A 26,222-nucleotide genomic window follows, 5' to 3' on the forward strand; every position below is an offset into this window, starting at 1 on the left:
GAAATCTACTTCCGGTCCGGACAGTGAGCCCTAGAGTTCCGGCCTTGGGAGCTGAGCTTGGGTCGAGCAGGGGCGGGGCCTGAGGACCGGGCGTTAACATCCAGCTTTGAACTAATAGGAGAGCCTTTGTAAGTTCCTGTTTGGACACCCTCCTAGCTTAAATCCGTACTCAGGGCTGCTCTGTGTCATACTGATCTCTCTTCACCCTACCCTTCCCATTACCCTCCCCGGCTCTCTCCCCTGCAGCCACTGTCTTTGCTTTTCCCTCCACTGGCTTGACGTGCTCCTGCTTTAGCTCCTCTGCGTTTACTTTTGCCTCTGCCTGGAATGCCAGTCCCCAAGGTATACCAAAGGCTCCTGCCCTCACCTTTTTCAAGACTTAAGCTTAAAATACACTTTCCCAGTGAGGACTTTCCCGGCCATCCTGTAATATTCCCACCCACCTCATCCTCATCTCTGCTGTATTTCCCTCTTGCAATCTAACATGGTGTGTATTTTTGTTATTTTATTATCCCCTCCCCATTGAATATAAGCTCCATAACGGTGTGAATTTCTCTGTGTATTACTTATTGCTGTAGTGCCTAGAACATTTTAGCACAAAACAGGGGCTCTATCCGTATTTGTTGATAATCTCATCCAGTCCTATGACGTTTATTTTTTCTATAACTTTTTTTTTTTTCAGAGTCTCACTCTGTCACCCAAGCTGGAGTGCAGTAGTGCAATCTCGACTCATTGCAACCTTTGCCTCCCCGGTTCAAGCGATTCTCATACCTCAGTTTCCTGAGCAGCTGGGAATACAGACCTGTGCCACCACACTCGGCTAATTTTTGTATTTTTAGTAGAGGCGGATTTTCACCATGTTGACCAGGCTGGTCTCGAACTCCTGCCCTTAAGTGATCCGCCTGCCTCGGCCTCCCACAGTGTTGGGATTACAGGCGTGAGCCACCACACTGGGCCTTTCCTAAGACTTTTAAATACAATGTATACACCCAGGGCTTAAGTTTGTTGACCTTGGCCTTTTCATTTAACTGTTGGCCTTTTATGTCCAGCTACCAGCAGGATGTGAATGTCTAATGGGTATACCAAATTCAATATGTTGAAAACTGAATTCTTGATTCTATTCACTCTTTCCAAAACTACTTCACCAGTGTTCCCCATCCCTGAAGCTTCTTGGATTAAAAAAGAAAATTACAAACTTGAAGCATACTTCATTCTTCTCTTTCTCTGCCATCAAATAATCAAATTCATCAGCAAATCGTGTGGCCCCTACCTTCAAATTATCTTGAATATGACTGTTGTCACCCACTCCACTGCTTCCACCCTAGTCATAGCCACCATCATCTCTGTCTTGGATCATTGAACAACTCTTGTCTCTTTGCTTCCTTTCTTGTTCTCACAGCAGCCAGAGGGATCCTTCTAAATGTACTGGGATATCAGATGGTGTCTACTTCCCAAAAACTTCCCAGCACACGTGGAATAAAATCCAGCTCTGCATTCCTCTCCAACCACACTCAGGTCCTTCAACATTCCCCTCATTCATCATTCTCCAGTCACACTAATCTCCTGTTCCTCAAACCCAGCAAGGAAAGCTTCCACCCTGGGGCTTTGTCACCTTCACACCATCTAAGAGGTATGTTCTGTTGTCCTGTTTCTGTCACCTGTAGATGAAGAGGTGAAGCCTCATATAAATGAATTATGTTGCCCAAGGTAGCAGAGTCAGAGTGGGAATATAGGTTCATCTGCCCCCACCTTATCCTGATGCCTAACATATCATTCATGCATACATTAAAAATAATTTTTATTTAGCACCTACTAAGGCCATGCCTGTTATTGAGATAGAGTCCTTTCCCTCACTGAGCTGTACATTCTAGTGAGAAACACAGATAGTAAACCAAGTAAATAAGTATGCAATGTAACATTAGAGTGACATGAAAAAAATAAAGGCAGAGGACTGAGAGGGTGGGGTACAATTCTGGCTAGGTGGTCAGGGAAAACTTCTCTTGAGGAGTGGTATGTGAGCAGAGACCTGAACCTACACTCAGGTCTATCTGAAGGATGAATATTATGAAGGACATTCTAGAAAATTCATATAAAGGGAATAGGCTGGGTGCTTTATATTTATATAAAGGAATTGGCTCACACCTGCAATCCCAGCACTTTGGGAGGCCGAGGTGGGCAGATCACAAGGTCAGGAGATCGAGACCATCCTGGCTAACAAGGTGAAATCCCGTCTCTACTAAAAAAAACAAAAATTTAGCTGGGCATGGTGGCACACGCCTATAGTCCCAGGTACTCAGGAGGCTGAGGCAGGAGAATCGCTTGAACCTGTGAGGCAGAGGTTGCAGTGAGCCAAGATCATGCCACTGCACTCCAGCCTGGGTGACAGAGCAAGACTCTGTCTCAAAAAAACAAAAGAAAAAGAAAATTTATATAAAGGGAATAATATAATAATATGTGGTCTTTTGTGACTACTTTCTTTCACTTAGCACAATATTTTTAAGGCTCATCCATGTCATGATATGTATCAGTACTTCATTCCTTTTTAGGGCCAAATAATATTCCACTATATGGATGTACAGTAGTCCCCCCATATCCTTGTTTCACTTTCTGTGGTTTCAGTTCCCTGTAGTCAACTGCAGCACAAAACTAGGTGAGTACAGCACAAGATACTTTGAGAGCAGGGGACTAAACAGGGAATTCATTTGGTCTTTACTTGATAAAATGGTCCCAAGTTTCAGTCTAGATCAAAAGTGGACAAAGTTTTTTTAAAATATGTTTAAGACCAGTTAGTTTCCAATAAATTTTTTGTTAGGGGCCAGAGAGCATTTTAGAGTTGGTGAGCCATTTGGTCTCTGTTGCAGTTACTCAGCTTTACCACGTAGCATGGAAGCAGCTATAGACAATAACTAGCAAATGAGTGTGGTTGGGTTCCAATACAATTTTATTTATGTATACAAATATATGTCACAAAATATTATTATTCTTTAAATTCTTTGCAACCACTTAAAATGTAAAGACCATTCTTAGCTCAAGGACACACAAAAACCTGTGATCAGCCAGGGTTGGCATTTAGGCTGCAGTTCGCCAACTTCTGATACAGACCATTAGATTTCTGTGTCTAGATTCAAGGTCACAGCCTCAGTTGAGTATTCATAATTAATAGTTTTGACCTGCATTATTTCTTTGGCTTATCTCTGGGCTCACTAAATAAATGCAGTCAAAATTCATGTCTTTGCCCTCATTTTAAAAACACACACATATACCTTCACACCTGTATCAATCTGGGTTTGATGAGGAGACAGAAACCATATAGTAATTTAAAGAATTATTTTGCCAGGCATGGTGGTTCATGCCTATAATCTCAGCACCTTGGGAGGCTGAAGTGGGCAGATCACCTGAGGTCAGGAGTTCCAGACCAGCTTGGCCAACATGGTAAAACCCCATCCCTACTAAAAATACAAAAATTAGCTTGGCATGGTGGCAGGCGCCTGTAATTCCAGCTACTCAGGAGGCTGAGGCAGGGAGAATCACTTGAACCCAGGAAGCAGAGATTGCAGTGAGCCGAGACATTAAATTCCAGCCTAGGCAACAGAGCATAACTTCGCCTCAAAAAAAAAATTATTTTGCAAAGATAAATATAAATACTAAGAAAAAAAAATCCCACAGCTGAGGGGGATTACCCAAGGATAAACTTGGAAGGAGGACTCCCTACCCAAGGCTAGGGTTCAGTCCTTATTGGAGATGTGCTTGCAGCCTACTGGACAGCAGAAAAGTTTTGAGGGGGAAGGTTGTGCAGGCCAGAGTTGGTCCACAGTCACTAGGCAAGCAGGAATAACCCTTTGGGGCACAGGCAAGCCTTTTTTATTCCATCTGATTCCAAGAAGCAGAAAAAATGGTTATTTAACAGTTACTTCGATCTTCGCTGACATACAGAGTACATGATGGAGTCAAGACATCTCCTGAAAACCCCTCAGAGGTGAGTGAGGTGGTGACTTGGGGAGGCAAGATAGTCCTCTTAAGTCAGCTGAGGAGGGGCATCAGATGAAGCTCCACCCACAAGCCCTGCCCACACAGGTCTTCTCCCTGAGTGTGTCCTCCTCTAGTACAAGATGAGGTTTAACTTACTGCTAATGTGTTTCACATTTTCCCTCCTCACCCATGTCAAGTTTGTCCCAAAAAAGGCTGTTCTTTGATGAGGTGCACCTATTTCCTAAGTCCTTGTCCATTCTCCCCACACATGCAGAGGTATTTCTATTCTCTGGGGTTTAGTAAGGGGTCACTCATGGCTGAAGACTTATCCACATTCCTTATGTACCTAAGATGTCTTAGAATCAATTCTCTGGAGAGACAATGAGATGGAAAATTGAGGATTCATTGGGAAGTGAGGGCAGGACTGGGCAGAGAACGAGGCTGACCTGCAGTGTGTCTGCAACGCAGTGATCCTTCAGTTCGACTGGGACCTCTGGATCTGGAATGAGCTTCTGGAGTTGTCCCAGTTGAGTCAAGGGGTGGGGCCAGGAGCTACCCCTGCGAACGTGCATACCCCCACGGTGTGCAGCTCCCTGTGGCTGAGAGCGAGTTCCAGAGTGGAGGGCATCTCTGCCAGCAGCAACACTGTTCTCTCAGGCAGCTGAGCTGTTAGCCCTGAAAAGGTCATCTGGGCAGAGCTCCACAGTGTCCCCACATGCCGATTCTCCATTTGGTGTGTGATCACAAAAGCTTTGCCCATACACCCTGCAACAAAGACCTCCTTCCTACGGTCCCTACACAAATGAAACTTCTCTCCTCAGTGTATCCTCTGTGCACACTCTATACTCATAAGGCTCCTCTCCTGAATGTGTCTCTCCCATGCCAGATAAGGGTCGACACATCTCTGGAACTTCACTCACATTCTGTATACATAGGATCTATTCCCCATGTGTCTCTGGGGTAACATGAGGCTTGACTGATCACTCAAGTCTTGCCCATGATCCCTGCATACACAGGTTTCTCTCATCAGTGTGTCCTCTGGTGCCTGATGAAATTTGACTTACAACTAAAGCCTCGCCTGCACTCCCTACAAACATAATGCTTCTCCCCTGAGTGAGTCCTCTGGTGGACAAGGAGGAGTGATTTCTGGCTAAAGCCTCGGCAACACTCACTGCACACGTAGGGCTTCTCTCCTGAGTGCGTCCTCTCATGTACAATGAGGGATGACTTGTCACAAAAGCTTCACCCACATTACCTGCAAATATAAGGCTTCTCATTTGTGTGTATCCTCTGGTATCTGGTAAGATTTGACTTCTGGCTAAAACCTCGCCCACACTCCCTGCGAACATCATGCTTTTCCCCTGAGTGTGTCCTCTGGTGGACAACAAGGAATGATTTCCGACTAAAGCCTCATCCACACTCACCACACACATAAGGCTTCTCTCCAGAGTGCGTCTGCTTGTGTATCATGAGGGTTGACTTGTCGCAGAAGCCTCTCCCACACTCCCTGCAAACATAAGTCTTCTCATCTGAGTGTGTCTTCTGGGGTTTCATGAGATCTAAGTTCTGGCTAAAGCCTCGTCCACACTCCCTGCAAACATAAGGCTTCTCCCTGAGTGAATCCTCTGGTGTTTTCTGAGGGTTGACTTATCACAAAAACTTCATCCACACTCTAGGCACACATAGGGTTTCTCACCTGAGTGTGTCCTCTGGTGTCTGATGAAGGATGACTTCTCGCTAAAGCCTCGGCCACACTCGCTGCAAACACAGGGCTTCTCCTCTGAGTGAATCCACAGATGTCTATTGAGGATGGACTTATTTCTAAAGCTTTGCCCACGCTCCCTGCACAAATAAGGCTTCTCTTCTGAATGTGTTATCTGGGGTCTGTTGAGGTTATACTTCTGGCTAAAACCTTGCCCACACTCACAGCACACATGAGGCTTCTCCATCGAGTATGTCCAATGGTGTCTGATGAGGATTGATCTTTAAAGCCTCGCCCACAATCACTGCAAATGTAGGGCTTCTCCCCTAAGAGGGTTCTTGGGTTTATAATAAAGTTTGATTCCAGGCTATGGTCTGGTTCACACTCTCTACAGTTGATTGCTCCAAATCTCAAGGTTTCCAATTCCTTCAAGTCTTTGGCTGCACAGAGTTTGTTCTTTGGGCTGAGCTGGGCTCTATTTCTACCACCATGTTACCTTCTCTGGCACTTGCTGACTGTCTTTGGAGTAGGCTAGGAAATTCCCTTGAGGTTTCTCTCTCCTCTGTCCTTGCAGACCAGGGTTTGGAGCCACCTCCTCTCTCCCGATCTTCTGTGTTTTCATACCAGCAGCTTTGATGGGAATACTGCTGCCCCTGCTGTTTCTAACGCCCTGGGCTAGAATTCCCTGGATGGAAATGATTTTCTACACATAAGCCCAGGAAGATCTGAAGCACATGTTGGCTGAGGAATTGCTGACAAGAGAAGGCCAGAAGGCAGGAGGAACAAGGGTAGATTTCTTGCTTTGGCTCTGCTAAAGAAATAAAGTTTTCAGTTAGAGTACCATAAGTAGGGCTGCTGGGCTCTTCTCCCTTGTCTTAGGACAGAGAATGTTTTGCTGCCATGCCTGTAATTGATAGTATAAATACAACACAGTTTGCTTCTGAACAATGATTCCTTTACATTCCATCACATTTTCTATTGCAATCCAAAAAATCCACAACAGAAACATCTTGAGACCAGGAATCTCTCAAGTGAGTATTCTGATCTGTAAATAGCTTTAATTATAGTTAGCCTTCTTCTTCTTCTAGTCTTCTAAGCCATACACATTCACATTGGTATATACTGTCCACAACTCTTTGTTCTGCTTGGAGATAATGGTCTCTATGACACATGGAAATCTCCTTCATGACTGTTCTTATTATATAAAAAAGAGTCTGGAGGCCAGGCGCGGTGGCTCAAGCCTGTAATCCCAGCACTTTGGGAGGCCGAGGCGGGTGGATCATGAGGTCAAGAGATCGAGACCATCCTGGTCAACATGGTGAAACCCCATCTCTGCTAAAAATACAAAAAATTAGCTGGGCATGGTGGCGCGTGCCTGTAGTCCCAGCTACTCAGGAGGCTGAGGTGGGAGAATTGCTTGAGCCCAGGAGGTGGAGGTTGCGGTGAGCCGAGATCACGCCACTGCACTCCAGTCTGGGTAACGAGCGAAACTCCGTCTCAAAAAAAAAAAAAAAAAAAAGAGTCTGATTGGCATAAAAAGTCCCTCGGTCTGGAGGATTTCAAATGGAGGTGAAAGTGTATGGAATAATTATTAAAGAAATTATAGTATATAAAACAAATATAAATTTTAGGCTGCCCACCTGTAAAAAAGACTTCTTAGAAAACGTCAAAGTACTAGCTTCTCTACTAAGTATTATGAATTCAGCAATGAACAAGACAGACGTGGTCCGTGATTTTAGGATTGTGACAACAAACCAAAACCACAAAATCTGCCTTTCTTTCCACTTTTCATAAATTAGTAAAAAGACAAATTTTTCATTTACAGCGGCACCTGCCTACAAAATATCAAAACTAGATGTTGCATTTCATCACAACTAGATCTATCCAATTGATGCTGAGAAATAACCACTTCCTTGGCCCCAGACCCTGCTGAGCCTGATTGAAGACTTCTGCCTAACTAATGAACACTGGAATCTTGATACTCAACTCTGTCTGTCCCTACAAACTCATTTTATCCTATCCAGAATTCTAGTTTCCAAACCTGTGTTAGCAAAACCATCATGACCCTGCTCTCTAACAGTAAAGTATATATTTCTAAAGAACTATATAGTTAAGAGATCTGGCTTGCATCATCAATACATTTACTCATTTGCTTAATCTTAAAATGCAAGGAATAAGGCTGGGCACGGTGGCTCACACCTGTAATCTCAGAACTTTGAGAGGCTGAGGCAGGCGGATCACCTGAGGTTGGGAGTTTGAGACCAGCCTAACCAATGTGGAGAAACCGCATCTCTAATAAAAATACAAAATTAGCCGGGCATGGTGGCACATGTATGTAATCCCAGCTACTCAAGAGACTGAGGCAGGAGAATCACTTAAACCCGGAGGCGGAGGTTGCAGTGAGTTGAGATCATGCCATTGCACTCCAGCCTGGGCAACAAGAGCAAAACTCCGTCTCAAAAAAAAAAAAAGCAAGGAATATAGTTTCAGAATTGTTGACCCATATCCTTATAAAATATATACAAAATAGGCCGGGGGGTGCGGTGGCTCACGCCTATAACCCCAGCACTTTGGGAGGCTGAGGCGGGTGGATCACGAGGTTAAGAGATCGAGACCATCCTGGTCAACAAGGTGAAACCCGGTCTCTACTAAAAATACAAAAATTAGCTGGGCACGGTGGTGCATGCCTGCAGTCCCAGCTATTCGGGAGGCTGAGGCAGGAGAACTGCTTGAACCCAGAAGGCAGAGGTTGTGGTGAGCCGAGATTGTGCCATTGCACTCCAGTCTGGGTAACAACAGCGAAACTCCATCTCAAAAAATAAATAAATAAATAAAATATATACAAAATATAGTCCATTTAGTTCAAGATTTGTTTGCAGTTCTTTGTGAACAGAGAAGGAGGTGGCCAATTTTTTCTGTAAAGAACCAAAAAGTAGCATGGTGGCTCATACCTGCAATATCAGCACTTTGGGAGGCTGAGGTGGGTGGATCACAAAGTCAAGAGTTCGAGACCAGCCTGACCAACATGGTGAAACCCCATCTTTCAAAACTAAATAAATAATAAAAAATTAAAAAAAAAAAAAAAGAACCAGGCCGGGCACGGTGGCTCACACCTATAATCCCAGCACTTTGGGAGGCCAAGGCGGGTGGATCACAAGGTTAAGAGATCGAGACCATCCTGGTCAACGAGGTGAAACCCCATCTCTACTAAAAATACAAAAATTAGCTGGGCATGCTGGTGCGCGCCTGTAGTCCCAGCTACTCGGGAGGCTGAGGCAGGAGAATTGCTTGAACCCAGAAGGCAGAGGTTGCGGTGAGCCAAGATTATGCCATTGCACTCCAGTCTGGGTAACAACAGCGAAACTCATGTCTCAAAAAAAAAAAAAAGAACCAAAGAGTAAATATTTTAGGCTTCGTAGGTAACATGGTCTCTATCATGACTGCTTAACTCTGACAATGTATAACAAAAGCAGCTATAAATAATTCATTGTTCCAAAACAACTTTCTTTACAAAAACAGGCAGTGGAGAGATTTGGCCTGTAGACCCTAGGTTTGCCAACTCTCACTTTACTATGGAGTATGGTCAAAGCGCTCTGTTAACTGGGTTGTTTTCCTGTTACCTGTGGTCATATTATTATTTTAGAACATATGTAGATTTTTTTCTCTTTGTATTCCAGTTTAGGGATTTTCCCTCTTTGTTGATTTAATTCATTTCTTTGGGTATTTAAAACATTAATATGCTCTAAAAGTGCAAAACTATTCAGAAAGGTCTCCTCAGAGAGGACATGCCTCTCCTTTCCATAGCCTTCCAGCCAAATTCCACATATAACGTCACAACTAACCAATCTCATTAGTTTCTGGTTTATTAACCCTGTGATATTTTGTGGAGAAAAAAAAGAAGAAACATATGCATATGCTCATAATTTCTTAGAATGTACTCCCTATCAGTTCAGAGGAGCTCTTCCTCATTCTGGAAGGATGTACCATAACTTCTTCAACCAATTGACTACGTAAGAGCAATTAGGTTACTCTAATATTTTATATAGAAACAATGCTATAGTGAATAACCTTGCCCAAATGTAATAACTTTGGAGATGAATCTTCAGGGTAAATTCTTCTAGGTAGGATTGCCGGGTCAAAGCACAGGCACATACAGTTTTGTTACATTTTGCCAAATTTCCCTCCATAATGGCTGCAGCATTTCTGCATTGCTATCTACAGTGTGTAATGTTGCCTATATCCCTCAGCTTTGTCAAGTATTTTGTCAACCCTTGAAATGTTGCAAATGATACATTAAGAATGGTGTGTAGTTTTAATTTGCATTTATCTAATTAGAAGTGAAGTTAAACACCTATTCAAACATTTAAGGGCCAATGTTATATTTTATTTTGTGAACTGTCTATTTAGGTATTTTGCCTATTTTCTTCCTGTCTGGTTTTAGGGTTCTTCTTCTTAAATTTTAAGATTCATTCTATAGTATGGATAATAACTCTTTATATGTGATATACTGTCTGTGACAAATATTTCCTGGAAATATGACCTTTCTTTTGACTTTGTTTACAGTATCAAACTTATCACTCTTCTCCTCTAGCATCTGAATTTTTAGCCAAATTTAGAAAACCTTTTCCTATGTCCAGGTGGTAGAATATTTACCCCCATTCTATCCTAGTATGTTTACGGTTTAATTTTTTACATTTAGAGCTCTAGTCATATGGGATTTTTTGTGTGTATGGTGTGTGGTATATGGTCCAATGTTGTTTTTCCAAATGGAAATGGATATCTAGTTGCCTAACACCATTTATTAAAATGTCCATCTTTACTCCAGGGATTTGAGATGCTACCTTCATTGCATACCAAAGTTCCTAAGTTCTTGGGTTGACTTCTTGACCTTCTCCTTGATTCCACTGGCCTATGTGTCTAGTCATGGTATATTTTAGTGTCTGATAATGACAGTACTCTGTTATGGCTTTTATTTTTCAATGTATTCTTGACAGTTTTTCCACATTTATTTTTCCATGTGAATTTCACAAAAGAGCTTGTTACTACTTTTTTATTGGGATATGTTAACTTTATGAATTACCTTAGGGATAACTGACAACCTGATTTTAATCTATAAAAATATTTTTTGAGGCCAGACATGGCTCACACCTCTAATCCCAGCACTTCAGGATGCCCACATAGGTGGATCACTTTAGACCAGGAGCTTGAGACCAGCCTGGGCAACATGGCAAAACCCTGTCTCTACTAAATATACAAACAGTTAGCTGGCATGGTGGCATGTACCTGTAGTCCCAGCTACTAGGATGATTGAGGTGGGAGAATCACCTGAGCCCAGGAAGTCGAGGCTGCAGTGAGCTATGATCATGCCACTGCACTCCAACCTGGATGATAGATGTGAGACCCTGTCTCAAAAAAAAAAAAAATATATATATATATATAATTATTATTTATATTTATATATAATATAAAAAAATATATATATAATTATTATTTATATTTATATATAATATAAAAATATATATATAATATATTATTTATATTTATATATAATATAAATATATATATTATTTATATTTTTATATAATATATAAATATATATGTAAAATATATTTCTTTGATTAAAAATAAAATACATAAATATATTATTTTTATATTTATATAATATATTTTTATTTAATATATATAAATATATATATTATTTTTAATCAAAGAAATTTTAACATAGATTTGGTATGAGATGATTCCATTAACTTTGTTGAATATAGTAGTGGTATTGTGGTTGTATGAAAATCCATTTTTAATTTTTAGAGAAATGTGATATATTTAAGGCTGTCATGGTATTTTGAATTAACTTTAAAATAATTTGGCCAGAAAGGGAGAAGGGAATGATAATATAAGCAGGTAATGTGTTAATAACTATTGAATCTAGATAATTCATGTTCCTCCTTGACCTATCAGCCCTGCAAACACTTATTTCTAACATTCCACTTAAGCTCCCCTCTTGCAGTAAACTGTATTTTGGTCACAATATCTGCTGTTCCTCCCCACGGAGCCCATCTCTGAAGAAGGATTATCTTTCCCACCACAATGACATCCGATTTGGCTGTGGGATTTGCTTTGGCCAATGAAGGTTAGTGGGAAGTTAGTACACTTCCAAGCAAGTTTTCAGAGCTACCATGTGGTCCCATCATTGCTCTTTTTCCCTATACCTTGAGAACCCCATGATCCAGATAGAAACTGCTCCTTTTGCTTGGATCCCAAAACCAATAGAGTTGAACCACACCTGAAGTAACCAAGAGAAAATGTAAGTGAGAAATGAACATTTGCTATTATAAGCCACTGAAGTAGAGGGGTTGTTTATCACAGTATTAGCTGGTCTAAGCTTCCTAAATTACCTCCCCTGTGAAGCCTTTAAAGATTATTTCAGAAAGAATTGGCCCATTTATTTCTAACGATGCCCTTGAAGAAAAGACATTAACATGAATATGTGAAGAAAGGGAGAAAAAGAGACTCTGGCCGGGCACCATGGCTCACACCTGTAATCCTAGCACTCTGGGAGACAAGGGAGGTTGGAATGCTTGAACCCAGGAGTTCAAGACCAGCCTGGACAACATGGCAATACCTTGTCTCAAAAAAAAAGAAATAAAATAAGGAAAGGAAAGGGGAAAGAAAGAGAGAGACTGTTAGGAAGAAAAACAGTATGCTCTCCAGGAAACTTTGAGAATAAACTTGTGGTTGCAGGCAAGGAGAAATATGGGGACGAAGCACAGGTAAGACAGTGATGGATAATGGGTTCGTTATAATGTGTGATGGGGGAAATTGTTAAAGTTCACAAATTGCTAAAAGGTATGAATATAAACACAGAAAAGGAGTGTGTGACACTAACTCCTATGGACCCCTGCAGTCCAAAGAAAAGGAAAAGAAGAGAATAGCCCAAAAGAGAGATGTAAGAGGCTGGAGACTATGGAACATTATGGTGTCAAGCAAGACAAAAGAAACCATTTCAAGGAATGCTATCAACATCCAGGTTTTCAATATCAAGATTATTTTAAACTAGGTCATTTTTTTGTTTGTTTGATGTTTTTTTGTTTTTTTTGAGATGGAGTTTTGCTCTTGTTTCCCAGGCTGGAGTGCAATGGCACGATCTTGGCTCACTACAACCTCCGCCTCCTGGATTCAAGTGAATCTCCTGCCCTAGGCTCCCGAGTGGCTGGGATTACAGGTGCCCACCACCACACTTGGCTATGAACCAGGTCATTTTTAACATTGTCCTCTGAATCAGTTATATATGTATTAACAGTGGGAGAGAAAACAGTATGACCAGAGAAAAATAAAAATAAAAACAAAACCTAGTTGGACTGACTAGTTAAGGCCAAATCAAAACACACAAAACCATTTACGAACACAGAACCAGTCTGAAATGGATGAATCTATACTGATTTAGATGCAGCCAGGTCTGATCGGCGCTAGTTCAAACCAGAGAGAATAAGATCAAAACACATCAAAGAAGATGAAAATGGAAAAAAGTAAATCTGATTAAATATATCAGGGAAACAGCCATGCCATTTGGAGGAAACTCCCAAAGAAGCTCCTGCCTGAAACTGGTTTGTGTCTCCAAAAATGTAATTCTTCTCTACATGTTTTATCTAGAAATATAGGAATACCTACAACAGTACTATCCAGTATAGCAGCCCCTGGCCGTGTGTTTACTGAGCACTTGAAACATGGCTAATCTGAACTAAGATGTACTCTAAGTGTTAAAATACACACTGGGTTTTGAAGACAGTCCAAAAAATAAGTAAAATACCTAATTAATATGTTTTCTTAATTTCATGTTAAAATGATATTTTAATATATTGGATTAAATAATATATATATTCTTACAGTTGATTTCACCTGTAGATTTACTTTTAAAAATATAGTTGCTAAGAAATTTTAAATTACCTATGTGGCTCACATTCTATTGCTAATAGACAGCACTGATGTAGAACAAGGAGTGGAAAATGACTGCCCACAAGCTAAATCCAGTCCTTTTTTTTTTTAATCACCTACAAGCTAAGAATGGTTTTTACAGTTTTAAATGGCTAGAAAAAAAGTAAAAATAGTAATATTTCATGTTACATAAACATATGAAATTGAGATTTCAGTGTGCATAAAGGAAGTTTGACTGGAACATAGCCATGCTCACCCATTTACATATCATTATGGGTGCAACTCAATGGCAAGTTAAGGGTTCTTACAGAGGCCTTATCACCTTTAAAGACAATTCTTGTTTGGCCCTTTACAGAAAACGTTGGCCAATCCCTGATCTAGAGTTATGTTGCAATTGATAACATTTATCAACCCAGATTTAAATAATCATTTTAAGTTTGTAAACAAATGAAAATGATAAAAAATATGGCTTATGAAACCCCCAAACCACAATAAACTTGACTCTTAATTTTAACTTGTGTCACAGAGATGCATCTCTCCCTACTCTGTGCCTTGCAAACCATGCCCCAGCCTCACTGGCCTCAGTTTCATATACTGGGCAGGTACATCCCTCACTAAAGTCTTCATGTCAATAATTCCCTCCACCTGAAATGCCCTTACCCTAGATACTAGAGTTCTAACCTCCTCACCACATTATGTCTTTAGCCAAATGTTACTTCACTGATTTCAAATACCCAGTTTTAAAATTCAGCCAGCCACCCCATCATACCAATACCCCTTTATCCTGCCTTATTTCACTATTTTTTACTATGTTTCACTTACCACCTTTTAACATACCATATTATAATATTCCTGTATATAGAGCTTTTTGTTGTCTATCTCCTTACACTAGAAAGTAGCCCCGTGGAGGCAGGGATTACGATTTTGTTTACTAATGTGTTGTAAGTGTCTAGAACATTTTTGTGGTACATAGTAGGTGATCAATAAATCTCTGCTGAATTAATGAAGGAAAGGAAAGAACACAGCCTCACCTAATGAGAGAAGATTCCTGTAATTCTCCAGCATCACTTCTTTGTATAGATTCCTCTGCTCTGGACTCAGTCTCTTCCATTCTGCTTCCGTGAAGATCACAGTCACACCCCTGAATGTAACTGGTACCTACAAACAACCAGTAAATTAATGTATAGCAAGCCACCATCAATCTTCCCTGTGTGTGGAGCACAGCTGGTGGCCCTGGAGAGCCTGGATATGCAAGTTGATGTAATTTGTCAGAGTACACGGTTCTCCATATGAAGTTCTTCTGAGCACTACTGCATGCCTGGCTTTCTGTTTTTTGTTTGTTTGTTTGCCTGTTTGTTTGTTTGTTTGTTTGAGACGGAGTTTTGCTCTTGTTGCCCAGGCTGGAGTGCAATGGTGCAATCACCACAACCTTTTCCTCCTGTGTTCAAGTGATTCTCCTGCCTCAGACTCCTAAGTAGCTGAGATTACAGGCATGTGCCACCACACCCAGCTAATTTTTTGTATTTTTAGTAGAGACGGGGTTTCTCCATGTTGGTCATGCTGTTCTCAAACTCCTGATCTCAGGTGATCTGCCAGCCTCAGCCTCCAAACTGCTGGGATTACATACGTGAGGTACCACACCTAGCGCCTGGCTTTCTGTTAAAACCTGTGAGGAGCATAACTGAGCACAGAACACATTCTAGGCCCTTGACACATATAATTTCACTGGAGAAATGATTTGTGAATTAGTTTGTAAACCTCAGGAGTGTTTAGGACAGTGACCTTGAGGATGCATAAGGAAGGAATTCAGAGACAGAGTGGCAGAGAATGGGCTGCAGAAGGAATAAAAGCATCACGGACTTGGGGCTAGTGCTGGGCAGCAGGGAGTGGTGAAGATTTAGAGGAGAAGATGGAAGAAAACTTTGGTTACAGAGAAAAATGGAAATGAACAGATGGGGTCTGGAATGAGCATTTTTTTAAAGTTTAGGTTACGAAATGGGATCTGTAAAATCCTTGTCTTTGCTATGTATTTTAACAACCTTTTTCAACAAAGCCTAATGCTTCACTCATCTACCCAGATGTTGACCACCTTTTCCCTTCCCAAGAAAGAGAATACACATCTGTTCTCTGTGAAATGAGCCAGCAATTCAGGGAAAAAAATGTAACCCCCAACTCACCACTATTTGGACCTTTTCCTCCTTTTCCTGGGGCCAGTCAGTATCATTAGAAGGCAAGCCTAGGGGAAGAAAAAGAAGCCATGAGAAACCAGACCTCCTTCCCCACCCATGACACTCCCTGAGCAGCTCTTCTAACCCGTAGGAAGGAGTCACTTTACTCAGAGGTGACCTCTGAAGCATTCTTAGGTGAATCTGGAGTCTTGGCTCCCTCTTCATCTCTCCAGCCCCTCAACAATTCTCACCTTTTGCTTTACGATTTTGAGCCAGTTTCTTCATGGTCTCTATATTTTCCCCATTCTTTGAAAGGAAAATCTCCTCCCAGTCTTCATCTCCCAGTGCTGAAGGATAAGGCAACATCATGGCCCCAGAGTCAGCCCAGTGTGTGCCTTGAAATTCTGCCAGAGGTCCAGGTACACGTTATTTCATCTCAAGATGGATTCTGCTACCTTCTTCCAACCTTAATTGTAAAAGCCCATCTTTTTTCCATGCAGCCAGGACCTGTGGGATGAAGAAGCAATGTGATATTGCTGGGGCTTTTATTGTGGGCCCTAGGTCTATGCCTCTTCAACAGGGATCCTGTCCTCTCATACCCTCCTTATTCAACAAACATGGAGTCTCCGTCTATAGGGGTTCCCTGGATTGTCTACCTTCATTTCTAGGCCCTCATGCTTATATTCTGCCACCATCCCTTAGCTCTCAAAATTTATTTCTTCTGCCTCTGCACCTCAGATTCAAACTCTATGTTTTGGATCAGTCTCTGCTACTACCTGAAGCCTGAATCAGAGAGAAGACAGAATATAAGATAATGCCTGTGGAGAAAGAGCCTCTGAATGTTTCCTGCAGACCAATCAGTGCCTGCAGAACTCAGCTTCTGACTCCCCTGCCCCGGCCCAAGTTTCCATCTATATTCAATTCCCTATGTCTTGGATGGGCACAGTGGCTTACATCTGTAATGCCAGTACTTTGGGAGGCCAAGGCAAGCGGATTGCTTGAGCTCAGGGGTTCAAAACTAGTCTGGGCAACATGGCAAAAATGCCATCTCTACAAAAAATACAAAAGTTAGCTGGGCATGGTGGTGTATGCCTATACTCCCAGCTACTCAGCAGGCTCAGGTGGGAGGATCACCTGAGCTTGGGAAGTCAGGGCTGCAATGAGCTGAGATCGTGCCACTGTACTCTAGTCTGGACGACAGGAGTGAGACCCTGTCTCAAAATATCTATATATTCTATATCCCTGTATTCTGAGGCATTTAGGAGATCAAAACTCAGTCCTTCTTACTTAAGGGAGAGCTCCAGGTCTCACAATTACTCTGAAGAGATAACCCCCGCCCCCAGCTGCCATTTCCATGCATGACTTTCCACCCCATGACCTTATCAGAGATGTGCATTTGTGTATCCTGATGGGCCCAAGTCAAAGTCCTTCACTGATGTGGTCCCAAAGAAGGCAGGTGGTATTCGGAGCTATGCCACCTTCAGAAGCTCCTCAAACGCTGTCTAAGATTTTACCCCAAATGCCTATTGTTGCCTAGTACCCTTCTGAGACTAGCTGGGGCCTCTAAGCAGCTCTAGTAATTCATCCCCCAACACCACAGGCAGAGATGATCACTCCCTCTTCTGTCAAACCTGGGCATCATACCATATTGCAATTTATCTATTTATGTGACTGTCTTTACTAAACTGTGACGCTTCTTGTAAATGAAATGAATCTTAGTCTTTTTGCTAATCTAATTCTAGTGATAGGGATAAAAGAGGCCTTTGTGGTAGATTTTATCACTGTTCCCAATTACTTGTTGCTCTATAAAAGGACTGTACTTCCCTGTCCCAGACATCAGGCTTGACCTTGTAACTTGCCTTGGAAAATGAATGTGAGTGAAAGTGACAATGCCATTTCTAAGCACTGCATAATTCCACCATTTCTCTTGTTCTCAGAACTATGTCCCCAAAGGGACTGTGGTTCTCTTGTAAAAGGTCATGGTACAGAGATAAAGTCAGCATATAATACCTACAGTACAACTTAGCTGAAGCTGACAAAGCCTTTCTCCTAGAAACACTAGTATCTGTAGCTAATATTTGTAAAGCAAGATCTGTACTAAGTGCAGATTTTTTTTTTTTGAGACAGAGTCTCACTCTGTTGCCCAGGCTGGAGTACAGTGGCGCAGTCTCAGTTTCAAATAATTCTCCTTCCTCAGCCTCCTGAGTAGCTGGGATTACAGGCGCCTGCCACCATACACAGCTGATTTTTTTTATACTTTTAGTAGAGACTGGGTTTCACCATATTGGCCAGGCTGGTCTTGAACTCCTGACCTCATGATCTACCAGCCTCGATCTCTCAAAGCGTTGGGATTACAGGCGCAAGCAACTGGCCACTAAATGCAGTTTCTGATAATCTTCACAACACAGCCAAGAAGTGGATGCTGCTATTTTTTTCCATCTCACAAAGGAGGAAACCGGGGCACCAAGGGGCTGCTTTATTTGTCTTTAAGATTACACAGAGACCAAAAGTCAGAGCCTGGCCCAAGGGTGGGCTCAGTTATTCTATAATAATAACCTCCACAGAATCTCAGCGACTTAATGTAATGAAGGTTTATTTCTCATCAGACTCCATGACTATTATCTGTCAACTAATTCATCTTCACTCAAGGACTGGGGCTAATAGTGTAGCCCCTATTTGGAAAATGGCCAGTGGAAGTAGCAGAGGAAGACAATAGATGGAGAACCATATACAAGTGCTTAAAAATTCTACCCAAAGAGACAATTCTGACCATAGCTCACTGGCAAATCAAGTCACCTGGTCACTCCTGAGTTCCACATGATAGGGTGTATACCTATAAGGAGTGGCCACACAATGAGGATGAAGAGTGAAACATGCTACTATAAGGACCCAAGCCCATAAACCCATTCCCACCTAGCCCTAGTCCCCACTATTGATTCAGCCTCCAAAGTACAAAGATTTGTGGTTGTGCCTAGAAGACAAAAATGAAGGACATGGTCCCATCACTTGCCATACCATCACAGAACAAGCAGGGATGCTGTCCAGGAGGAACAAACAGGATGCTCTCAGGGTGGATCCAAAGAATGAAAATCATGCTGCTATTTAGAGCATAAGATGAAGTCTGCCCATCCATCCAGGAAGAAACACTCCAGACAGAGGACAGTCTGATCAAGAAAGGAGAAGGGGCTCGGTGCAGTGGCTCATGCTTATAATCCCAGGACTTTGGGATGCCGAGGCAAGTGAATCACCTGAGGTCAGGAGTTCGAGACCAGCCTGACCAACATGGAGAAACAGAGTCTCTACTAAAAATACAAAATTAGCCGGGTGTGGTGGCACATGCCTGCAATCCTTGCTACTCAGGAGGCTGAAGCAGGAGAATTGCTTGAACCCGGGAGGTGGAGGTTGCCATGAGCTGAGCTCACACCATTGCACTCCAGGCTGGGAAACAAGAGCAAAACTCTGTCTCAAAAAAAAAAAGAAAGAAACTAAGAAAGGAGAGGAGAAGGGGGGCAGGGAGAAGGAGAGGAAGAGAGAAAGAGAGGGAGAAAAACAAAATGGGTAATTTCTTAAGAGAATAAAAATTAACTAAAATCAAATATAGGTGAAAAAAATGAACAAATTTTTAACCAGAGAAAAAAGTGAAAAGGTAGCCAAAGATCTGCTCTACAAAAGGCATCAGCTTCACATAATTTTATTGTCCAGTTCAAGCCAAACTTTGAGGAACAGGTAATTCCTGTAATAAATATTAAATCCCTGGCCAGGCGCGGTGGCTCAAACCTGTAATCCCAGCACTTTGGGAGGCTGAGGTGGATGGATCATGAGGTCAAGAGATCGAGACCATCCTGGTCAACATGGTGAAACCCCGTCTCTACTAAAAATACAAAAAAATTAGCTGGGCATGGTGGCGTGTGCCTGTAATCCCAGCTACCCAGGAGGCTGAGGCAGGAGAATTGGCTGAACCCAGGAGGTGGAGCTTGCAGTGAGCTGAGATTGCGACATTGCACTGCAGCCTGGGTAACAAGAGCAAAATTCCGTCTCAAAAAGTAAATAAATAAATATTAAATCCCCAAAACATTTATTTAAATGATTCGTAACTCATTCATTCACCAAAAATAAAACACTACAAAAAAAGAAAGCTAGGGGTCAATGCCATTTGTAAAAATAGATGCAAAAATCCTATGTATAAAACACTACCAAACTGAATCCAGCTGTACCTTAATGAAATAATAATACATCATACCAAGTAGACTTTATCCTAAGAATGACAGGACAGTTTCACATCAGAAAAGCTACTACAGGAGGGGAAACTTCCATTACTCTTTCATTAAACTGATCATCTGGAATACTTTCACCTGAGAAAAGATGACTGACTTGTTCACATGTCGCCCTATGTGCTCCATCACATCTATCCATACAGATAGGCGAGTATATGGACATTCAGTGTATTAAGAGCAAATTTTTCAACTTTTGTGTATGCATGAAAATGTCACAAAAAATGTTATGGGAAAATCAGATCCAAAAAGACTTAAGTATTTGCAAAATACATGATGAGTCTAAAAAAGCCATTTATATCTGCTTATTGCTATTTCCCAGAGAAATCAATTTATCTGTCTTATTTTCATTCCAAAGGTAAATAAGTCTATTTCTCACTACATTATAAGAGACTTCAGGGATGAAAAGCTATCTGTGGCCATAAAGCAAGCACACGAAATCTGCAGCAAACAAACACTGCAAGCACAACGTGCTGTATGAGATTTTATGTCTCAGCCACCTTCAGGGATATAATCTATTAGTTCCATTTGATTCTAACTGGGGTCTCAGAGACGGCAAATGATGTAAGTTACACAGTACATCCACATAAACTTCTCCTTACCCTTTTGTTTGCCAACTCCATTGTGACAAATAGATTTCCTTATAAAAATACAAAAATTTGGAGTGCAAATCTTCTTTAGAAGACTACAGAAAAGTCCAGTTAAAGACATCTCCCATGTCCAGCTAACTGTTTGATATAACACATAAACATCCCAAATTTCTCTAAATTCTTGGTCAGTTATTTTTTTCTCAAGAGCTCTTCCGCTATTACATCATTTATTTGTTCCCAATGTCTATAACACAGATGTTTTAAAGTGCACTGTCCCTGTGTCAGGCAGGCATAAGATGACATCCCAAACTCGATAACTGAGGAGAGTTTAGTAAATGAACAATTTACAAAGGCACAGTCAGGGTTAGGTGAAACAAAAGGATGCTGCAGTCCCATGGATGGTCACAAGAGCAAAGGGTCTTTACCAACACCAGGTCTAAATGGGAGGGAGCAGTTACCAGAACCAGGAGCTAGAACCATGTAGAAAGGACTGTTTGACAGAAGTTCTGGCCTTCGACAGAGGTGACCCAGCACAGATAGAGCCAAGGGACCAAACACGTAACAACAGAGGAGGGAACTCTGAAGCTAGAAAAGGTATCTGAACCAAGTCTCCTAAAGCAAATGAGTAATTATTGGATATTCTAATTCTGTCAACCCCTGTGAACTACAGCAGAATTTCTGGTATAGAATAAAGGAGACATAAATATGATATGTGATATGGTCTGGCTCTGTGTCCCTCCCCAAATCTCATGATGAATTGCAATCTCCAATAATGCAGGGGGACCTGGTAGGAGGTCACTGGATCATGGGGACAGATTTCCCCATTGCTGTTCTCATGAGAGCGAGTTCTCACAAGATCTTGTTGTTTGAAAGTGTACAGCACTTCTCCCTTCCCTCTCTCTTTCCTGCTGCCATGTGAAGATGTGCTTGCTTCCCCTTTGCCCTTCTGCCATGATTGTAAGTTTCCTGAGGCCTCTCCAGCCATACTTCTCTACAGACTATGGAACTGTGAGTCAATTAAACCCCTTTTCTTTATAAATTACCTAGTCTCAGGCAGTTCTTTATAGCAGTGTGAGAACAAACTAATACAATATGGAAAAGGTTCATTTTGTAAAAACCCAGTAATCCTGAATTTGTAATGGAAATATCGGTATGAACTTATGAAATATTTCTTAGCTCTGTCTACTATAAAAGCCTAGAAACAGTGATCAATTCAGTTACAATGATCATCCTCAATGCCCAGATTTTTATCTTTTTCTTGACCTGGGTATTTACTTTATTCTAATTCACTACATTATACATCTTTTTAGTATATTTTTTTGTTTAGTTTCTTTTTTTTATGAAGTTTTATGTCCTGTGCTTTATTTTATAATAATAAAATAAAAACTATAAAGACACAGAAAATAAAACCATGGTGTTAGTGCTTCAGTAGACAGAAGAATGGAACAGAACACAAAGTCCACAAAGAGATTCATGTATATTTGGGATTTTAATATACAGTAAATACAGTAATATACAGCATCTCGAAATAGGAAAGGATGGCCTCTTCATAAAGGATTAAGACAAGCTGCTATCCAGTTAGAAATTAGACTCTTAGCTCATACTTTACATAAAAATTAATTCTAGGTAGATTAAGTGCTAAAGATTAGAAACAAAAAATTAGAAACATATAGAGGAATATACATGGGACCTTGAGGAAGGGCAGACCTATTTTTAAAAAATCAACCAACCAGCTGGGCATAGTGGCTCGCGCTTGCAATCTCAGCACTTTGAGAAGTCGAGACAGGTGGATCACAAGGTCAGGAGTTCAAGACCAGCCTGACCAACATGGTGAAACCCTGTCTTTACTAAAAATACAAAAAATAGCTGGGTTTGGTGGTGCATGCCTGTAATCCCAGCTACTCAGGAGGCTGAGGCAGGAGAATCACTTGAACCTGGGAGGCAGAGATTGTAGTGAGCCAAGATGGTGCCACTGCACTCTAGACTGGGCTAGACAGGAAGACTCTGTCTAAAAAAAAAAAAAGCCTGGGCAAGGTGGCTTATGCCTGTAATCCCAACACTTTGGGAGGCCAAGGTGGGTGTATCATTTGAGATCAGGTGCTTGAGACCAGTCTGGACAACATGGTAAACCCCATCTCTACTAAAATACAAAAATTAGCCAGGCATGGTGGCAGGCACCTATAATCCCAGCTACTCGGGAAGCTGAGGCAGGAGAATTGCTTGAACCTGGGAGGTGGAGGTTGCAGTGAACCAAGATTGAGCCACTGCACTCCAGCCTGGGTGAAAAAAAAAAAAAAACCCAACACCATAAATTCCAGAAGCCATTAAGGAGAAAATGCTGAAAAGAGGAGGACATAAGGACATTTTTGGGGGGTGATTGAAAAGCTTAATATATTGATTGGTGATATGGTTACATGGGAATACCTATCTGTCAAATTTTATTGAAATATATACTTAAGATCTTTATATTTTACTGTATATAAGTTATACCTGTTTTGTTTTGTTTTTTGTGTTTTTTTTGAGACCGAGTTTCTCTCTTGTTACCCAGGCTGGAGTGTAATGGTGCGATCTCGGCTCACGGCAACCTCCTCCTCCTGGGTTCAGGCAATTCTCCTGCCTCAGCCTCCTGAGTAGCTGGGATTATAGGCACGTGCCACCATGCCCAGCTAATTTTTGTATTTTTAGTAGAGACGGGGTTTCACCTTGTTGACCAGGATGGTCTCAATCTCTTGACCTCGTGATCCACCCGCCTTGGCCTCCCAAAGTGCTGGGATTATAGGCGTGAGCCACTGATACCTGTTTTGTTTTAAAGAATAAATTTAAAAATCCTTCTCAGGGATACATACATAAAATTAAACGCCTGATATCTGGAACTCACCATATGCCAGAAGTGATTTGGATTGTCAATCAAAAGCCCTCAGAGTTCCCCTCCCTACCTAACCCTTCACAGCCCAAACCAGAAATTTGGCCCTAACATGTGAGGCAAAAGCAGACAAGTAAAGAAGTCAGCCAGAAGGGCCACCCAGATTAAAACCAAACCCAGGATCTTTGCCACAAAGCACAGGGGCACCTGCAACATGACACACCTTGGGACATCAGGTCCCAGAGAAAAGACGCCCCCATTCAAGAAAGCTCCCTAAAATCCCAGGGACTCCTGACCCAAGACACTCGCCCAGACCCTCTAAGGATATTTTGACCACCCCTGAACCCCTAAAGGCCCATCAAGCATCAAGGCCTGAAATGGCCTACCCCTCACCCCACCCCCGTCACCACTTGGGACATATCCAGCCCCACCCAAAAAACAGAAAAGCAAAAAATAAAACCTTGGCATCCACGATCAGCCCTGTATTCCCACAACCATTCGGAGATACAGGACTGAAAAAGCTCCCCAGCCAAAACCACCCAGGGATGTGGGGACCTAGCCACTTTCCCACCCTAGCCTCGGGGATGGTTGTCCATTTGGCCCTGGCTAAACTCATTCCCACAACCCAGAGAAACCCCAGGATGCACGACGGGGGCCGCCCTCCTTATTCTTAAACTGCTTGACCCAGAATAATCCCGCCTGGTTCAAGACAGACAGAGCTCCAGGTCAATCTCGTCCCAGTGGAGGAAGAAAGGTCCGCGGAGGTCCCAACGGCCCCAAGGTTACCAGCGCGAGCTGGTGCTCACCCCATCGCCTGGCCCCAGTGGGCACCGCAAGCCGCGCCCCCTCCTCCAAAAACCAAATATCCTCAACCTGCACTCTCCATCGGCTACACTACCCCGCGTCCTAACCTAGGCCCGGCCTTTCCACACCCTCTTTTCCCTACGAGAGAGGGCATCCTGGGGCCAAGGAGCGGTGGAGGCCGAGCTCACCAGAGCCAGCAGGCGAGTTCTCAGACCTCACGCGCCGACCTATGCCAGAACTACAGTACCAGCATCCTCGCAGGCTTCGGCTCCCACTGGTCGCCACGGAGCCGCTTCTGGGCTGTGCAACGGTTAATTTACCAGGACAGTGTCTACTGCAGTGACAGCCTCTGTCTCTTCTCTTAAAATCCCATGCTGAAAACAGATTCTGGCTCCCGAGTGAAGTCTCTGTCCTCTCGGCCCAGTCTTCAAAAAAAAAAAAAAAAAAAAAAAAGACTACACTCCCCACAAGCCTCTGCGGGAGCTTCCGCAGGAGCTTCCGGAAGCTGGGGTTAACCAGAGAAACCATTTCCGATATGCGAATCTAGCGGGAGCGGTTCGTGGGCTGTTAGGCGTGCATTGGATACAGTTTCCTGCACCGAACCAGCCGAATTCCTTGGGCTGAGGCTCCATAGCATGCTAACTACTGTTACCGGGGGAGTACCCAGCTTGTAGATTCTTGGCCTCTCTACCCCCAAGAATGGGGAAAGGGGCCCAGGAAGCGCAGTGAGTTTACCGTCTGAATAAAATCGTGGACCCAAAGAATTTTTGCGGAAGAAAGATTTATTAGACAGAGAAAGAGAGAAGATAGCTCCCACACTGTGGTGGGAGGGGAACCCAGAAAGGAAAATCCGTTCAGGTAGGAGCACAGCTGAAGTTTTAACCCTTGAGTTGTTCCCTCCCCATTCATGTTCTCGTCCAATGAGAGTTCTTTTTTTTTTATTTTACTTTATGTTTTGGAGCCTGGATTGTAAGAGAGGAGTTCTTTTAAACTTCCTCTGGAGTGATTGATCTTTGACTCTGATACCAGATTGGCTACTTGTTCCACAACCCTGCATTACAGAACCCCCTCCTCCCAGAGCTTTCCGCGGGAATTTAGCCCCACCCGGTTTTCACGAAGCGGGAAGATAGGACAAAGAATTTACCCGACCCACCTGGTGGAGGTGCTCAAAGAGCCCTAACCGCCTGAGGCGGGGGAGCCGGGAAATTCCTGCATTTGAATCCCCTCTGGTCTCGGGATGGAGGCTTGGAGAAAGTACTCCAAGAGCCCCTGCCTCAGGCGGGAAGAGGGAAATTCCTGCTCTGGAAACCCCTCCCCTAGCGACCAGGGGAGAAAAGTTTCTTTAACATAGTACCTCACTACCTTACGAGAACCATGTAAATGCGACTTCGTGCAGCCTGTGGGACACAGGCAAGGCAAAGCCGCCTCCCAGCATCTCAGCTGAGCTCTTACCCTCAACACCAGTACACTCTTATGGGTGCCCTTTAGTCACCTTCTCTTGTCGAAGTCCTCGAAATTAGTGACAGATTCATCGAGTTCCGGGAGGATGGAAGCCTCACTCAGGCTGGAGTCTGGCTCGGTGGCCTCTTAGCTAAGATCCCGGTTCAGATCTGGGATAGTAGAACCGGGTGTGGAGGCGCATGCCTGTAATCTCTGTAACCCCTAGAGAGGCTGAGGCTAGAGGATGGCTGAGCCCGGGAGTTATATATATATTTAAAACTGGTCTGTGCTGGGACCTTCTGCAATTACAAATTGCCATTACTATTTCAGCTGATGGGAGAAGCATTTAAATAGTAATGGCAAATACAAATTGAATTAAATTTTGCTTGTTGCTGAAAGGAAAATAAACCTGACCTCCCACCCTTGGCATATTTCCATGAGAAATCTGTGTAAGTGCCCTTGTGATACGTACCTGATACTTTT

At 42.6% G+C, this 26,222-nt stretch overlaps 1 protein-coding gene and 1 long non-coding RNA gene across 2 annotated transcripts; one reads left to right on the forward strand and one right to left on the reverse strand.

Annotated features, from left to right (window-relative positions):
- Positions 1-13: 13 nt before the first annotated feature.
- LOC144582443 (uncharacterized) lies at positions 14-7,767 on the forward strand. The gene is made up of 3 exons (XR_013535080.1): positions 14-128; positions 1,400-1,630; positions 7,497-7,767. It is a non-coding gene; the product is annotated as an uncharacterized LOC144582443 (long non-coding RNA).
- ZNF343 (zinc finger protein 343) lies at positions 4,854-24,728 on the reverse strand. Its single transcript, XM_078371201.1, is given in 8 exon segments — positions 4,854-5,579; positions 5,582-5,947; positions 5,950-6,111; positions 6,114-6,482; positions 14,635-14,761; positions 15,781-15,839; positions 16,023-16,278; positions 24,488-24,728. Coding segments are annotated over 7 exon segments (1,785 nt in total). The 5' UTR covers positions 16,141-16,278; positions 24,488-24,728; the 3' UTR covers positions 4,854-4,995.
- Between the last annotated feature and the right edge of the window lie 1,494 nt (positions 24,729-26,222).

The sequence above is a fragment of the Callithrix jacchus genome, chromosome 5 (genome assembly GCF_049354715.1).
Source record: "Callithrix jacchus isolate 240 chromosome 5, calJac240_pri, whole genome shotgun sequence".
NCBI lineage: Eukaryota > Metazoa > Chordata > Mammalia > Primates > Cebidae > Callithrix > Callithrix jacchus.